The sequence below is a fragment of the Pezoporus flaviventris genome, unplaced genomic scaffold (assembly GCF_033815535.1).
Source record: "Pezoporus flaviventris isolate CSIRO_AGI_PZ_B2104156 unplaced genomic scaffold, CSIRO_AGI_Pfla_v1 ptg000005l, whole genome shotgun sequence".
NCBI lineage: Eukaryota > Metazoa > Chordata > Aves > Psittaciformes > Psittacidae > Pezoporus > Pezoporus flaviventris.
In genome coordinates, this window is record NW_026892553.1 from 12737018 (window position 1) to 12755676 (window position 18659).

An 18659-nucleotide genomic window follows, 5' to 3' on the forward strand; every position below is an offset into this window, starting at 1 on the left:
AATTGCGGGGACAACGGGTGAGAGTCAGGAGAGCGCTGGGATTGGCACGCTGCAGACCAGACCCGGTTGAAGAAGATGGTGTGAAACAGGGGGTCATGGTGAGGAAGAAGAAGGGCTCGTTGCGAGCTGAGGCCTTCGAGGCAAGGTCCCAGGGCTGAGGCTGCGGACCGCGGGATGGCTCCTGCCGCCCTGCACTTCCCGGCTGCTGCCACCGATCGCCGCTTTCCACCCGCGAGCGGGACCCGCCGCGGAGCCCCCCACACCGCCAGGGGGCGCTGCTCTCTGCTCGCCTCCTAGCGGGGCCGGGGAGGCTGCCGGGAGCCGCCATCTTCTCGGCGTGCGCCGGTTCCGAGCGGCTCCCGCGGCCGGTGCCGGCAGGACGGGACGGGACGGGACGGGACGGGACGGGACGTGGCGCGGTGAGTTGTCAGGCGAGCGCGGCCGTGGCGGTCGGTACCTCGGAACGGCGGGCGGGACGGGATCCCCGGCTGTCCGCTCGGGCGGCTCCCGCTGCCCCGCGCAGCTCGGTGCGGCTCCCCGCGCTGGGCAGGGCCCTCGGTCCCTCCGCGGTGCCCGGGGCCCTCCTGCTCCTGCTCCGGATGGTGCTGGGATCCCCGGCGCGCCGCTGCCCCGGCCTTAGCCTCTCCCAGGTGCGGGGTGTCACCAGGCGGGGGAGGCGTTGCCGTGGGAGCCGGCGCGCCCCCTGCCCGGGTCGCTGCGAGCGCAGCGTTGGGTGCGGTGTGCCCTTTCCCAAGTCAGAGGTTGATTTGCTGTGCTCGCACGCGGTTTCGTGGTCGTCTTTGTTTCTTTTGGTGTATTTGAGTACTGTCGTTTCCTCTCGCCCATGCTTGCTTGCTTTTTCCTTGCCTACATCCTTCACTTTCTAGAATGCCCTTTCTGCTTCTTGTTCATGAAAATGCAGTTTTGCTCAGGTTTTCTGCGGTAAGAATTCAGGAGTTATTAAGAATTCTGCAGGAATAACTTCACTCAGATTTATTTCTTCAGCTGTAATTCAAAGTTCAGTTCAAGCAGTTCTCTTGTGCAGAATGGCTATGTACTTACGCTGATGTATTTCTCTTTTAACAGTTGGTGTTTCTGCAGTACCCTTTCTGATGCTTGTCTTCCTGATGGAAGCCCTATAAATGCATGCAAGAAGTATTTATAGTCTTGATAATATCTGTCCTGTTCAATTGTCATTGACCTGTGTTTGCTAAAAAGTATAAATTGGTTCTCGGAACTGTTTTCAGGTACTTTTGCAGAACTGCTTTCATTGTCCCTTCATTGCTACAATCTTAACACTGTGATTTTAGTGCTTCATATAGCTAAGGAAGAGTTTGTTTCTTAAAAGAACAGTTAGAAACTGCAAGATCTCACAACAGACCAATTTAGAAGAAAAAGCAAACAACTGGGGGGAAAAACAACTTTTGTGTCAAATACTTCTTGAAAATTTAGTACCTTAACAGAGGGCAGTAGAATATATATTAACTCAGTCTGCTGTTTGTTTGTCAAGAAATATATCGGCGCATAACAGAGAAGACGACAGTGAAGTATTCCTTCTAAGAAATCAGGGTTTTCTGTGATGGATTTGTTGCTTAAGCTTTTACTTGGATGTTTTTCATTTTCTTAAGTGCTTCATTTTTCTATCTACTTGATGGCTTTACAGTTTTCTTTGCAGCCCTTTAAACACCCAGCTACTTCTTGCCATAGAAAACTTGGTACCTACAGCATTGGCCAAGAAGGCGAAGGAACAAGTTAATGATTGTTCTCTACCTCCTCTGACCTTGCCGTTTGTAACCATAAGCAAAAGTGAAAGAGTTCTGCTGAGGGTGGTTGTTTGCTTGTGGAATTTTTTGACTGCTCCAACTGATATGAGGCAGACTTGCATTTGTTACCAGAACAGGAAGAATATGTGTGTTCATATCTTAGTTTTTGAAGTATGAAGATGGATTTCATTTCAGGCCTCTGTGTACCTGTGATAGTTGTGCTGTGTCTGCTGCCATCCTCCCAGGGTGGGTGAGACGGCTGCAGGGAGCTGGAGAGTTTCAGAAAATCCTATTAATAACCAGATGCAGAATTTCCTGGGAGAGAGAAGAGAAAGCTGGATCATTGGATCTTATTCTGTCTGCAGTTAGTCCTCCTTTTTGCTGCCCTCTAGTTTTTAACTACAGGATTTTGTTTCGCCCTCTTGGGATCTGCTGGAGTTTCCCCAGTCTTATTGTCCCTTGCTAGTTTCAGTAAAACATCTGAATTTCAGGAATTCCCTGACCTTTAAGCTCTTCAGCTTTAGAATGTACTTTCATTTGGATTTCTTGGCCAAGGGTCAGAATTAAATGTTTCTTTTAATCCCAATTTTGGCATTCTGCCTTCATAAACAATGCTGAAAGTTATGTGAAAAAGAGGATTTTTAACCTTTGCTTTTTCTACCAACAAGAATGTAAATGCTGGGATTTGTTCTAAGGATTGGTGGGAAATAGAGATGAAACTAGTATCTGCTTTGATTAATCTTTACTGAACTTGGTCTGATTGGATACTAAATTCTTAGGGAAAAACTATTGTAAGTACCTGTTGCATTTGTTTTTTTGTTTATTTCAGGAGTTAACAGCTTACAGTCCTTTGCTGTTTTTTGTTTTTCATACCATGGGGTCTGTCTAAGCCAAAATATTTTGAACATGATGTTTGGAAGTCAAAGCCCAGAAATAACAAGGTTTTTGAACATGAAAAACAAGTAGATGTGTGTGAAGGTTGAAAGTATGTTAAGGCTGAAGCAGGTGTTGCTTAATGCTGCAAAGCTTGAATTGAATGGCACTCTATCACATAAAAGGCAGAATGAAGCTGCATTTACCTTGCAGTTTGCTGTCCTTCCCCTTTTATGTTTTGGGAAGCTGCTTGTTAAATAGAAAAGCAAGCAGGGTGTTTTCAATAGGTGCAGCTTTCATGTTTCACTTTGGGTACAATATTAGAATAAATGCGCAAGTCATTCAGATTTCCTGAGAAAATTACAATGTAGATAGATAAGGGAGATTTCCAAGTTTACAAGATGAGTTGTGTGCGTATATGTGTAAATACATATATACAAACCTCATTGTTTAATGGCAAAACATTCTTGCTAGTGACAGCGGAAAGTATTGTGATGCTGCTTGTGCATCAAGCTGCAGTTAAGTGAATGTGAATAGTAAACTAAGTGGCACTGCGTGGTCAGGAGCTTTAGCTGGGTGGAAATGAATGCCATTGACAGTGGGTGAGGCAGGAGGTGATGGGCTCTCTGCACCTCTGTGATTCTACAGGTTTTCTTTAGAATCCTGAAGATTCAGCAGTTTTGCTGTGACATTAATTATGTTGCTGTACCCAAAATTCCATATACTCATGTCTCCTTGGTGAAAGATGCCCTCTTTTCCCACTTTTTTCTTCAATTACAGGCTTAAATTAATCGTAAAAGGGTGTAACACTAAAAGCTGGAGCAGAGTTCATGCTTAGCAAAGGAGATGCATCCCAGAGTACTGCAGGTTTTGCTATGCATTTTTTACTACTGGCTATTTTACTTAATGTATCCCCACTGTCCGGATAATTTTTTGTTTCTTAACCAAAAGAGCAATAACTCAGCTTTTAGGGATTACATGTCTATAGTGAGACATTTTATAACCACAGAATTAAACTTTATTTACTTACTTTGTTTAGCTCATTTGTGTCATAGTTGATGAAAGTAGCTTGTAATTTGTGCTTTCAGGCGGGTAGGAACTGCATAGATTGCATAGCCCCCAAACATATTGGTAGACTTTCATGGATAGAAGTATGCTTCACGTTGTGTTAAATGTAACTTTCAAGCTGTTTTCAGTTAAAGGGAAGAGTTCTGGAAGTTTAGTCTCAGGTTCTTGAGGAAGAGCTTGAAGCTAAATCAAATTGCTGTTAATAATACAGCAATTAATGAATTAAATGTTCTAAAGTTAAAGAATTATAAAAAAGCATTGATTTTTTTTTTTTTTTTTTTTTTTTTTTTTGTATCACTTGAATTGTATGCTTAACATGTAAGTGCATAAGAGAAAATGAAGACTCTTTTGGGAAACTGATCGCCCTCCCCCATGGTAGTGTTGTACCGAATTTCAAATGTATTCCTGCAGTGAGTTATGTAAGAGGCCTGTTATAAGAGGGTAACAGTAGAATAATTCAGCAAATTATTGGAAGGGGATATGGCAAATGTATGGAAAAACTAATAGCCTGATTTTCTAAACAGGTGGGGGGAAGCCATAAATACAAAAATTATTCTTTCCTTCTGATTTGCCTGAAAGAATACTTAGAGAATCTCAATAGGCTTAAGTGGCACAGTTCAAGCGACCTTGTAATTAAAAATTGGTAGCTAAATCATGCACAGACTTCTGAACGATTTACAGGAGTACAGTGTCTTTCATGACAAATATTTCATTATATTCCAAGTTACGCCATAAATAAAACATTTGTCCTACTGGAACTGCCAGAGAAACTTAAGACCGCCAGGATTGCTCCTTCCTTTTTTATAGTTTTGTTTTGGTGGGGGTTATTTGGAGTCTTGTGCTCTTGGTGTTGTTTCTCCTAATGTCTACTTTTACCTTTAGTCTCTCTTTCCATCTTGTTCTCAGTGTCTGAGATTTGGTAGCTTTTTTTGTGTGTTGGTTTTGGAGGAGGTTTTGGTGGTATTTTCTGGGGGGTTGGTTCCCTCCCAGCACCTTATTTTTAGGTACTGTCATCTGTAGGCAGTCTATTTCAGTGGCAGCAGCTGTCAGAACCAGGCATTTGCTTTAGATAGGTTTTCCTGAATCCAAATTAAAAACGCCAACATCTCTTTCCACACTTTGCTTTGTACTAAACACCTGGCAGGCTGTGGTACAGCTAAAATGGTGTTCTCCGGACCTTTAGCCCTTCTCTTCAATTGCTTTGGTTAACACTGATCTATATATTCATTAAGGCTCTAATTGATTATGTTTTATGATTGACTTTGGACATCTCTGTAGGACCACGTACATGGTCCTGTCAGCATGCCAGCTATAGCAGCTGGTATTTACTCCTTCTTTCTCACACATACAGCTAAAGTTCTGATAAATGAATACATTTATCTTGCAAGTTCACAAAACTGATTCTTTTTCTTTGCCCTTGGCAGATCCATATTTGTCCCACTCTTGTCTACTGAGAACACTTCCATTAATCTCTTCTCCTTGTTTATTGCTGTATTCCATGCCTGTATGACTTCTTCCTGAAAAAAAATAAAATATGAAAATAGTTCTCAAAATGGTATATTTTGATTGGCGTGGTTGTATTTATTTCTAACATGAAAAGTGTAAAAGTCTATGTGACTTTTAGGAGGATCTAATAGCCTACTGTAACCTTGAGCAGACTTCTGTGATGGTAAACCCTGATGGAAAGCTAAGTAGGACCGTTTGAAAAACAGGTGAATGAAGCTGAGATGAATTTATGTAAACTTTGGCACTGAATCAGGAGTCATTGTGTAAATATAGACCTTCTTTACAACCTCCCCCCTAACTCCCAAACCTCTAAGCAGGATTTTTTTTAAATGGCTACTGATAATTAGATAAATATGCTGAGGTTTGTGAACACTGTTCAAATAAATTCTGTGTTTCTTGTGGTTATATTCTTTATAAGTACACTTTCAGTTAGCAGCACACACCTTCCTTGATCTAATTGCAGCTGAGCCAGCGCAAAAGTGACGTGCATAATGTGTGTGTCAGCTGGTACAGTATGTCCTGTTTGATACTTACTTGGTGCACTACTCACATTTCAAAATTCAGCCTACGATAAACACTAACATTGCTCTGTAGTCAGCATGTCAAGCAGTAGAAGCTTCATGATTATGTACTCTTTGGTCAGAAATACGAGGTTGTGCAAGTACATTTTTGATTTGGAGGTTACTGCCGTGCCTGTTGCATGGAAGAATTAAAAATAACTCCTTAAAATCTGCTTCAGGGTTAAGGATGGAAATAATCATCTCTAATAAAACATACTTTGAAAGAGAAAAGCGGGTTCTATGCTTTTCCTTTAAAGCATTTCAGATCTAGTTAATGTGATGATGTCATATTTCTGCATAAAATCATACCTGCTGATATTTTAAAGCTGAACTGAACGTGTTTGGCTTGCAAAACCAGTGTACAATTTTGCATTTTGAGTTAACATTTTTTGCTATAATTTCTTGTCTTTTTCTTCTGAAACCCAATCAATAGACTAAGTAAATTTGCACTTTAGCTTGGTTGTGGGAGGTGTCTTGTGAGAAATACCCTCAGATGTTTAAAAGCAGGATTAAACTTGGCTCAGACTCTGGAAGTCTTTCAGGCTAAAACAGGCTTTGTTTACTCACTGCATATATAAGAAGGTATTTAATGCTTCAGTAATGGTTAAAAAAAAAAGTCTCCTGGGTTTTGTAAGTGAAGATGAACTTTAACATTTCTGGACCTTCTACTTTTAATTCATACATGATTAATTAAATCAATGCAGGAAGGCTTAATTAACTTCTGAATACATAAAGTATACTCTCTGCGCTTGGGTTTGCTGCTGGTATGTATTGTAGAGTCTTGTGTACGTGTCGTAGTTGGTTGCTTTTTACGAGTTTATGTTTCTCAGCCATAAATCATTCAAAAATTTACCTTTGGTTAATTTTCTCCTGCAGTTAATGTTTGTCTGAGTGCTGTTATGGTGCAGGATGTTGTTCATCCAACTAACCGGAGTTAAATACCTGTTAAATGTTAAAATACCTATGTGGAAATGCTATTCCTAAGTTAGTTTTAATTTTACTCTTTGAACGGTTGATCTTAACAGTTTGAAATACAAATAATTGATGTCGCATTTATAGTACTAACGTATTTAAAACAGTACTTGCACAGGTGAGGAATTCCCTTAATGCTTAATAACTATGCTAATGTCTCTTTCTCTCAGATAAAATGATACTGAGGTGTAAACCAACTATGTTTAGAGGGGCTGTCATGTGGACGGAGCTTTGTTAAAGCTAGTGGATACCAGTGAGGGGTTTGTTCTGCTGCTGTCATTGCTGTGTTTAGACGTGGTTTTGAGAGGCTTCTACCATCATGGTTAAAATTCTCTGCTCCAAAATATGAAGAATAAATAATGCGATTGATAGTTTTAAGCAGTTACTTCATATTAAAGCATTGATCAGTGGTAGTTGGACCGTCTGTCAGCACTTACTGCCCTTCTGGCATGTGCTTTTCGTGCTGTTTTGATTGTGAGGATGGAGATAGGTTGCTTACGTCCAGAAAATCCAAATGTGGCAAATATTTTGATTATCACTATGTTGAGGGCCTAATTTATTTTTCATTCACCATGTTAATAGAAGGAGTATTGAAATATTCACAGCACTGTAGAAAAAACTGTTTGAAGGAATAAAGTTGCTAATCTGTGTGTGAGTGATGAATGCATTATCACAGAATCATAGAACCGCTTGGGTTGGAAGGGACCTTAAAGATTTTAATTTTAGTTTTATCCTAATGCTTATTTCCAATTATATTTTCCTCAATTTTTAAAACTTCCAGTGCAGGACATGGGGATATTTGGGTTTTTATCTGCTTCAACTACTGCTGTCCTACCTGGCTGAAAGGCATTATCCTACGATTTTCATTGCAGTTGAGGGTAGTACAGACACTGAGTTTTAGGTAGTTCTGTTAGAATATTTTTGCCTGGCATTCACAGTTAATTAGAAGTAATCAATGAAACTGAGAATATTACTGTAATGCATTCATTACTGTAGTGGATTCATGTTATAATTAAGTTTTTATTTATGTGTGTGTATATATATATATATGTATGCCCCTGGTATGTATTAGTCTATTTTTTATTCTCTATGCATGTGATACAGCAGTATCAGACTTCTTTTCTTTTTAAGAATGGCAGATTTTAAGATGAGTTCTGATAACTGAGCACTTAAATGGTGCTTAGAACATGCAGGTAGGTAGTTCATTAGAAGTGGAGGCATAATTCTGTCTCCTAACTGTTTTTTAAATTCATATATCATAGTCATCACTGTGATATGGGGTCACCCCATATGGCATAAGGAACCAAAAAGCACAAACCAAAGGTGATCTTTGTCTGTGTAATAAGTTCTTGAGATCTGTCAGGCTTTACCCCTAATTTCACTAAGGACAGGGAGGGCAAATTAAAGCGACTGAGTAGATAATCTCTGATTTGCCGCAGTTATTTTGTATGCAACAGGTCAAAGAGGGATGTGGAAGATCTGTTCTGATTTTAAACTAAAAAAAAAAAGTTACTATAGAAAAATGTAAATAGGTTGAATTGTTTTTTCACTGTTTCTGAACTCAGAAAGAAAATAGACGTGAAGATATACAGCTATTCACTGATAACACATGCATTTGTTTCTGTTTTTCAAGGTACATTTTAATAAGGAGTCTCTAAAGGATGTGAGGTGGGCCTTGTTTGATGCCTTGTAAAAGTCTTTTAGGCATGAGACAAGAAAATTAGCATGCAGCTAACAGTATTTGAGTAATACAAATGATTTTATGAATGCAGTGTAGGGTAATGGTGATAGATCCATAGTTCACTTGAGATCATTACAGAAACACTCATAGAGGATGTAAAATAAGGTTTTAAAATGAAATAAAGATGAACTTTGAAACTTGTTACAAAAAAATTACTGGTTTCAGTATACTCTACATATATTAAAAAATACATGAATTGTGAAAGCTTTCATATTACTACATGTAATTACTCATTATGGGGAGTTTTGCCCTTCAAAGTTAAAACAAGCATATAGGTCAGATTTGTAGGTCAGTCAGTGTAATTTATTCAGAAGCTATTTCTGAACCTGCTAGGTGAACCAGCAAGCCACAGTGTAATTCCTAGTGTCATTACATTAGTCACAAACTGACTTACAGAGGGAATTTAGCCTGGTATCCATGATCACATGAAGTAAGCATGCTGAGTCTCTAACGTCATCTCTTCTCAATGTGTTTACAGGTTAATTATCTTTGTCATCTTGCAAAGGATGCAGCAATCCTGCAATGCACAGTCACTTTAATTTTACCTCCCCCTTCTGAACTTTGGAAAAGCTTTTGTCCTTCCTGTAGAAGCTAAATTTGGTGTTGTATAAGTGATTATTAGGATTGTAACATCTGCATTGAGCTCACAGAAAGTATGATCACTATTAATGTAGGTGTTGGGGAAGGAATGTGTTGAGGAAGCTACTTTTTTGCCTGATGGCCTACCTTGTAAAGGTGAGGAATGGAGAAAAATACATTTCAGGATCCATATAGACAATGGAGAAGTACACTTGTTCAAACACATCTTCAGTTCTTGCTTCTGTGGATTTCTTTTTGCTAATTGCTGAATTATTACAGCTTTATGCTAAGAAGTCCATTTGGGCAGTCTCAGAATAAATAAAGGAGTAAGTTTGAGATGCGTGTCACTAGTAGCCTGTGTTTTACCCAGGACTTTGTAAATCAATAATATCACTGCACTTGTCAGGACAAGAGATGAATTTTTACTGCTCTGTTGGGATGAAGGCAATGACTGTCGGTGATTCTTGCACAGGATCTGTGGGAACCAAGTTGTTGTTTGCTTTCACCCTTGCGAAAGAAGGGGCTTGTTCAAGTGCTCTTAGCAGCCCTCTGTTGCAGAAGGGCGCAGGCAAGACTTGCAGTTGGTTTTCACCCTGGAAAAGTATAGGCAGGAATAGGAATGTGGGGCAGGAAATAAGGGGAATGATGTTCCTTCAGAGAAAGAAGGGAAGAGCAGCTGAGGTGATGGCAGACGTGCAGGAGCTTTTGATAGCATAGGCACAGGCAGGAAAGTGGAAGCAGTGTGCCGGGTACGATCACTTTTGCTGGGTAGTCCAAGACGCCGATCTTAAAAGCAGAGCACAGCACTTTGGTAAAATGCCCCAGTGAAACATCTGATAAGTTTATTACTTGAGATATTTCGCTAAAAGGCTGTACAAGATGACAAAAGTCCAAAGGTAGCTACTTTTTTGATGGTGGTTTTACCAGTCCATCTGTAATGGGCATGGTGGTCATGGCCTTCATATGGAGAAAAGTAGACAGTTGTGTTTCAGAACTGAGCTGTAAAATCCTGCAAGTGTGGTCTGGTTTAGATCAGTATTTTAACTTCTGTCACTTCTTATTTCAGTTTCAGAAGCCTTTTGGCAGGTTTTGCCCAGAGCTTTTGTTAATTTTTTTTTTTTTATTTCATTCTTGCAATGTTTGTTTATTAAGAAGTAGAACGTGCTTTTAAAGCTATAAACGTATAAACCTGTGTTTTCCAGGTAAATCTGTATTGGCTTGTAAAACTTCACGATCTTCTTCCCTTTATGGATTTTTCTGTTTGTAATTTTCTGGTGTTTGCCTCTGTGTGGCCAAGGAGGTGGGCAAGGGTGAGATGGGAGGGAAGAGGAATTATTTTTAAACATAAAGGATGGGTAGTTTAATCTAGCAGATTTCCAAGCTTGCATATGGGAATGATCCATTCTTCTGTGAAATTAAAATGTTTATCCTTTGTTTAGGAAATCTGGAAGGAGAGCCGTACTTGTGAAGAGATGACATGTAAAGTCGTAGATAAATCGGAAGCTTGTGCTGCTCCAGACACTGACAGTGATGAGGAATGGGCACAGGAACACTACCGACTGGGAAGTTTTGTTGCATTTCCTCTTGGCTGTCCAGTTTCAGCAACAGCACTGGCACGAGCTGGCTTTGTTTATACTGGAGAAGGTGACAAAGTAAAGTGCTTCAGTTGCCATACAACTGTGGAAGGATGGGAGCCTGGGGATTCTGCAGTTCAGAGACACAAAAAGCTCTCCCCAGATTGCAAATTTATTACTGAATCTACTTTTTTGGAAACTAATGTGCATCCTCTCGCGCAGAACTACCAGCATAGAACTGAAAATGGTTCCAGCAATTCAGCTCTCCTATGTGCTCTGGATGACACATCTGATGTGGAGGCAGATTACCTTTTGAGGACTAGACAGGTTGTGGATATGTCAGATAACGTCTATCCTAAAATCCCCGCTATGTGCAGCGAAGAGACACGATTAAAGTCTTTCCACAACTGGCCCCTCAATGGCCAGTTGACACCAAAGGAATTGGCTAATGCTGGATTCTATTATACAGGTGTCGGTGATAAAGTGGCATGTTTTTGTTGTGGTGGAAAACTGACAAACTGGGAACCTGGTGACAGAGCATGGTCAGAACACCAGAGGCATTTCCCCAAATGCCTTTATGTCCTGGGCCGGAATGTTGGGAATGTTCCAGGTGAATCTGTTCTCGCTGAGACTGGGACAAGTGGTCTGAACAATGCCCAGTATCCAAGGAATCCATCTATGGCAAAATATGGAAAGCGTTTACAAACGTTTTTAACTTGGGTATATCCTATTGACAAGGAGCAGCTTGCTGAAGCTGGGTTCTATAGTATAGGTAAGCCAAGCCTTAGAGTGGCTGATGTCTTTTACAAAGAAATTCTATACAAGTGTATTGTTATGGAAAAAAATAAGCATTTTTTTTATTCTAATATGCAGTGATTTGCTAGAATTTCTTTACCTTGTAAACTGCTTTTCAAAATTCTTGTTTAAAATGACATACATTATATTGTGGTTTTAATAGAAAAGTAGAAATTTGGTCATAAATTTATTTTCAACAGTAAAACAGCAAAGTATGTTTTTCTTGTCTGCTGTCTAACTTTGGTCTGCAGAGTGGGTGTGTGGGCTGTACAGAAGCCTATAAACAAGACAGTCCAGGTTGTGTGCCATTGTGTTTAGCTGACACATTTGAGCTATCACAGCATTCAGACACCCCAAACTGGCAAGTACTGATACTACCTGCTGTAAAAGCTTTATGATGACAGTGACTTCGGTAGAAGAGCTTTTACTGTATGAGTGCAAAGTGTTACTCCTATTAGATTATCTGGGATAATTTCTTGCTCTCATCTTAATTGACTTCTCTCTCAGTAGCTCTCAGAAGAATTGTTTCAATCTGATTCAGTTTATTTTACTTGTGGCCATAAATAAAAGCTTTGATATATTCTTGTATGGTTGAAATATGGGCAATATTTATACCCAATAGAACTGTGTTTGTAAATTTCTTGGATTCCTAAAACTGCCTGCTTCTCACAGCCAAGTGATATCTGTATTGTGGAGGAATACTAAATGAGCACCAGCTTACCTCACCCAGTGGCTGTTCAAGTGACTTCTGTGAAAACTCTGCTTCCTGTGGCCTAAGAATGATTTAGCTCTGTAGGAAAAATCTATCTATACCTCGTCTCTTTTCAATAAACACAATATCTGTGCAGTTTCTGGCACAGGCTTTGATTGCAGTAGGCACAGTGCTAGAACAGAGTGTGGTTTCTCCTAACACCTCCTCAGTCAGTTCTGCTACTTCTGCATGGAGCCTGTTAATCTTAGTAGTGAAACAGAGGACACCAAAAAGGCACATAAACATCCTTGATTCTTTGTGATAGACTTCATGGCATGTTTAGTAGTAGATTGAGATATTCATAATCGATTATTTTTAGCTTTTGCTTTCTACCTGTATAATTACTTGCTAAAATAAAATTCAGGAATATTACAGGCTCAAGCCTCTCCTGGACATTTGTTTCAAACCATACATTGTGTGTCCCCCTTTAAAGTGGAGTTCTGTTTAGTTGCAATTGCTAATCAATAAAATCGGTATCTTTTTTTTCTTAATAAAGGAACATTTTGGTTAAAAACTTGCTGTTATGCCTACTAGAAGTACATAACTTCATTCTTGGGTGTTTCCTCAGGTAATGGTGATCATGTTCTCTGTTTCCACTGTGGTGGAGGATTGCAGGAATGGAAGGAGAATGAAGACCCATGGGAACAGCATGCCAAATGGTTTCCTGGGTAAGGTATTTTTATTGTTTTCTCGTTGCATTCCTGAGTCTTATTTACAGTATATTATGTTCTAATGACAGAGCACACTAATGAAGGCTTTGGAAGGTTGACTGTGGCTTAAACATGGTTCAGAGTTAGGAAAGTAATTTTAATTTTCTTAGTTGCCCTCCTCCACTTCTCTCTCCTTCATTCTTGTCATGTAGGCACCAAAGACTATCAGTTACCTTCCATGGTTTATGTTTTTCCTTTCCAATAAGTAGAAAAGATTTTAAGGCATTTTTTGCATGGTGTCCTTATTTTTGTTGTTCCATCTGTTCTACCTTCTGTAGTCCTGCTACTACATGTATAAACATGAACATATGCCTTAATGTTATATTGGGGGCCTCAAAAGAGGACATTAACCTAATGCTGTCTTTGAGAGGTAAGAGAGAGTTCTCAAAGCAGGTGGGAAAGAACTAAATCTTGAGAGGTTGAGGGCAGACTAACTCATTAGAGGTAATGGTAATCAGTCTGAAAGGCTGTCTTGAGTACTACCTTCTGAGTAGCTTCTAAGTCAGTGTGCTTGTCAGCTCGTTTGTAGGAATTCCTAAAGGGAAGAGACTTCTGTGTCTGAACTTAACTGATGTCTTAGCCTGCAGAATCATGAAGCTTTATTAACATGTATCTCATTTCCCCCCCACCCCACTCTATTATCCAAGCACTACATTCTAACTGTTATTTAATAGCTTCATAAATGCCAAAGCTTGTAACTTAGGTTAGGATAAAAAATGACTGAACTTCTGTCATGGTGCAGGCAGACCTGAAGAAGTCAGTAGTGGTGTTCAATTCAAAACACACTTCATCATTTTAAAGGGTTGACAATTCCCAACCCAGAGGTTGTTTTTAGAAAGAGTGCCAATTTTGTCTAAAATGTGTCTTGAGGAAAGGAGGAATAGTACATGACTCATTGTTTCTTACAGGTGGGTAAAAGCTGTCCAAGTACAAAGACTTAGTTACTTGTATAACGTTGATAAAACCTATGTCTTTTGTGCATTCACTGACAGATTTGTCTTCTGTGGTGAAAGGCTTGCTGGAAGTTAGTATTTATGCATTAGCTGATCCTTTTTTCAATAGTGGTACAGGCAGCTTTTCATTATTAGTCTCAAGCACTTGAAAGACATGCTGTTCAAGCTTTTGGCTTGGTGCAGTGAATGGATAAGATGCAATTTCCTTCTATGATTCACTCTTACATGGTCTGGATTTTGTTTTAGGTTGCTTAAATGATGTCAGGTTTGGTTACTTTCAGATCATTAACTGTTTGCACATCAGCTTCAGTGGCAGTGTATCAGTCTCACAGCATGTTGTCTGTATCCATGGACTGCTGAAGATGAAGTAACTGATGAAGGCAGAGAACTAATGTTGAGGAGTTACAGCATCCCCTAAATCTTCTGGTAGGGAACAGCTCTGCCCAGTGGCTAGGACTGGTTGGGAAATAGTGAAAGAAGGTGCATAAGGCACCTGTCTGACCAGTGACTGCATTTCTTTTATTGCAGAAGACTAAAAGAACCAACATTAAATGACATTTCTGATGTTGACTAAACATTTAGATTTCAAAAGCAACCATTGTGTATGATACAGGAAAGGTATCAAAGCTTTCCAAAGTGATGTAGTCAGATTTTGTTTGCTTTTCATGCAGTTTTATTATAACTATTTTTTTTTTTTCATTTATAGGTGCAGATTTGTGAGAAAGGAAAAGGGAATAGAATTTATAAATAACGTTCACTTAAGAGATGGATGTAGGGATTCAACAGTAAGTGTCTTGCTTATTAATCATTTATCCTTTTGTTAAAAGAGAAAACAACATAATTTTAATTTGAAGTTATTGTTACTATCTGTATCATTTAATCCTCCTGCTGCTGCTTTCATTACCAGAAAGTAAAAGACATCAAAATATGTTTTGATTTTGTTATTCAGAGTTTATAGATCTCTCAGTTCTTAGCTAGGTTGTGGGTCATAGGTAGGGGACCTAGTATATGGAGTCCTGGACAAGTGCCATTGGTTCGATAGCCTGGGTACCTAAGGTGCACAGTGCATAATTTCCTTATTCAAGTGTAGTAGATATTTTTTCTTTCCTTGTTGGTAGAGCATTGTTAAACTTGTATGCAGTCACTAGAAAGTGAAACTGATGCCATTTATAGTTCTTCCATATACCAAGAATAATGTACATGTAATTATAGCAAGGATGGTTTAAAATGAAAATGTAAAATAGACTTAACAGCATTAATTGCAGTTGTTCAGATTTAGTTATGCTAGTCAACAAAATAACTGAGGTCAAATAGCTATTTTCTGTCTTGTAACTGTGTATGTGTTCTACCTTCTTCAGAATTGTAATTTTGTCTGTTTATATTTCACTTCTAGACAGAAGCTGCTGAAGGGACAGTACTTCCTACAGGTATCTGATACCCCCCACATCCCCTCACTCCATTTTGGACTATCTATATTTGCATGTAAAGAAAATGGATACTTTTAAAAATACCCTTATAACATTTTTAAATTAATTAAAGCATGACAGACAAATTGTTGGAGGACCCTCTTCCATTGCTTCTGAACAGTTGTGGAATGAATTTTCTTTCTTTTAGGTGAAATCTAATTGTAGCTGAATAAATAAAGATTGTAAACCATGAAAGTAGTATGCATAGGATGTAGTCGTCTTCTTATAGCTAGTAAGTGTGCATCAAGTATTGAGTCAGTAGTCCTGGGGAATGAATGGTGAAGAATACTGAACTGCTACAATCATCACTGCTTTTTGCAAGGCAGGAAGAGTTGGCCTGTTAAATGGCAAGGACTAGGTAGCTGAGAAAGCTTAAGTAGCTTTTATGGTATTGTGCATTCCTGCAATGTTTTTCACAAATACCAAGCAATAAAAAGACAAGACAGTTAAAGGGGTGGTAGGAAGACAGTCAAGCAGCTTCATCCCAGGGAATGATAGCTGTTGCAAATAACAGCAGTCATACAAAACCTGGTTTAGAAATCTCTCACACACTGCTCACTTATGAGAGTGAAAGTTAGGTAAAAAATTTTGCTCAAGAGGTTTATTTTTGGACATTAAAAAAACCCAAACCTGAACAAAGAGGGTGTTAAAATATCTCAGCATAGCAGCATTTATAAATATAATCTATAAAATAAGTAGTATTAATACCTCAAAGTGTATACTATGTAAATAATAGTCTGGTGTGCTTCTGGAAAAGGTTATTCATGCTGACTGAAAAGCCAAAATTACTGTGAAAATGACATTTAAAAATGAAAGGAGGAATAACTTTAGATGGTGGGACTGTCGTGGCAGAATGAAACCAGCACAGCAGCATACTGTCAAATATTCAGTATACTCAAAATGAAAAGGATTTTAGTAGGGCATTATTTATTTTCCAGTATAAAATTTTGTGTGGGACAGAAGCATTTGCCTTCTTGGATGATAAGAAAAAGTGTACTTCTAGATGGTGTTTCTTTTCTATTATCTGTGTTCCAGCAATGCTGGGACTTGCAAGTAACGCTCTGAAAGCCACTGTGGTACAGTGCAAGTAGACCAAACCCAAGAGTTCTAACTCGGGAGACTGTAGTGTAAGATGAGCATATGGGTGAACTCCTAGGGAGGGAAAAGACCATCTGGTTGGCATGAAAGACAGATATCTTACCAGCCTACTCTTTTAATAATATTTTTCATGGATATTATGGGAGAAAACTCACAATGGAGATGGGTGTTATTTCTGTGGCTGGCTGTGCAGATCTTTCCCCAAGTGGCAGGGGAAGGCGTTTGAAGTTTGTGCTTTCAAATGGGGCACACTGGAATAATAAAGAGCTCATGTAAAATGCAAAATTGATTCTTTCTGTATTACACATTTACAAGCTTTTGAAGTATGGGCATTTTGAAAATGGAGGCAGGAAGGGAAATAACATCCTCATTCTTTTAATTCTTTTTTTTTGGAAAAAATAAATTAAATTACTTAACCAGTATTAATGAGCTCTTCCTGCAGCTTCTGTTCAAGTTTGGGGAAAGCTGTCAATGGGAAGTCTGTGAAAAGAATGGTTCCTGATTGAAATACGTGTATCTAAATTTAATAGAGATTTCAAGCTCTTGCAAATAAATACAGATAGCTGAACTCCCTGCTGGCATTGGCCTGGGAGACGTAATGAGATGGGGGAGAGGAGAGGCAGAGGATTCCATGCTGTAGCTTGGTTTCCTATCTCTTGTAATTTAATTTTTTTTTTCTTTTTTAAAGGTGTGACCTTTAAATCAGACAAAGAAAACCTTGTCCTTGTGTGTAAAGAAAAAAAGAGAGATTCGGCCATGCTAAGTATGTTCTTTTTATGTTTTTAATTTCCATAGATCTCAGCACGGAAGAGAAGCTAAGACGCTTGCAGGAAGAAAAGCTCTGTAAAATCTGTATGGCTAAAGACATATCAGTCGTCCTCATTCCCTGTGGCCACCTCATTGCCTGTAAGGAGTGTGCCGAAGCACTTGATAAATGCCCTCTGTGTCGTGCAAATATAATGAAAAAACAGGAAATTTTTATGTATTAGTAAAAAACACAGCACTGTGGATTAATGTTTCCTGGTTTATTTGCTTTAATTAGGTGTCATGTAATGCAAACAATGCATTACGATTTCAGCCTGTAATCACATGGCTGTGAATTGAGAATTTCCTGCTGTCAAACTTTACATATCTTTTAACAGTTTAAAAATTGTTTTCCTTAAGTGAATTTTGAATATTGGAAAACAAATGTATATATTCTGTAATTTGAATTCATAAACCTGATTTGGGAAATCCTAAGGCATGCAAAGCTGTATTTATGTAGTCATTCCTTTGCTTCACTTTGGTAGGACTCGTTATGACTGAAGCTCATGCAAATACTTGTATACAGAGTCTGGCCCTATGTAACAATTGTAAATAAGTGAATTAAAATATTATTATATACATGTGTATTATAGCTGAGATTTTAACTTCTCAAAGATGTTTTGTATGATTGAAAATTTTTATTCCTGTAACTTTGGTTGGGACATAATTCAGAGAATATATGTAAAGCTGCTGCTGCAGCGTATCACCTTCTGCTCTCTGCTACTACTGTGTAAGTTTGTCTCTCCATTTTGGGGGGGGGGGGGGGCTTTGATGTATAAATTGGCTGGTTTTTACAAAAACCCTTCTAGATATGTGTACATCAGTTTCATTCCTTAAAAGAGGACTCAAGAGAAACGAAGGAGATTTTACCTACATTGTGCCCTTCGTGAAGGAGCCGTCTCATTTTAATCCTGTCCCTTACCCAAAAACGCTTCATTTTTTAGGGACTATTTTAGTGAGAGTCACCTCAAAATATTTAATAAACTATTTCTTACTGGACTGATCCTCAATTGTCTAATTAACAAAATATCACAGCTTTGTATTTAATTCCACCTGGTTTGCCATCACTCTGCTTAGTTATGTGACTTTTTATTTTGTGGAGCTACTAGTATGTTCTGTGTATGTGTTTTTTATCTTTGAGTCCTACACACACAGATTCAGAATATAGACTATGCAGAATATATTTTTTTCAGATGATGCAAGTTTCACATTTAATGTGTACAGAAATTTACTGTCTACTTTTTCTATTTTTTTACATGAGCACTGTGGCTATGTGCTGGTGGAATGTTATGAATAGTTAAAAGTGCAACCCAGTTTCTCCTTGATCAGCAGATTTGATTCTCACATGCAGAAAAATAATCGCAACAGAAGGTTGCTTTCTATTGCTTTTTTTCTTTTTGTAATTCAACTGTTACTAATTTAACATGAGTGTTATTAAGGATAACA

General features: G+C 38.8%; 1 protein-coding gene across 2 annotated transcripts; it reads left to right on the top strand.

The window, feature by feature from the left end:
* The first annotated feature begins 314 nt into the window (after window positions 1–314).
* On the top strand, window positions 315–17916 carry XIAP (X-linked inhibitor of apoptosis). 2 transcript variants are annotated; one of them, XM_061446087.1, is made up of 6 exons: window positions 315–419; window positions 10502–11408; window positions 12751–12850; window positions 14552–14630; window positions 15239–15272; window positions 17205–17916. In XM_061446087.1, the coding sequence occupies exons 2-6, from the start codon at window positions 10535–10537 to the stop codon at window positions 17396–17398; spliced, it is 1281 nt and encodes a 426-aa protein (XP_061302071.1). In that variant the 5' UTR covers window positions 315–419; window positions 10502–10534; the 3' UTR covers window positions 17399–17916. The 2 variants fall into 2 exon arrangements, with proteins under 2 accessions (XP_061302071.1, XP_061302072.1); XM_061446088.1 differs by lacking the exon at window positions 315–419 and adding an exon at window positions 6279–6534.
* The last annotated feature ends 743 nt before the right edge of the window (window positions 17917–18659 follow it).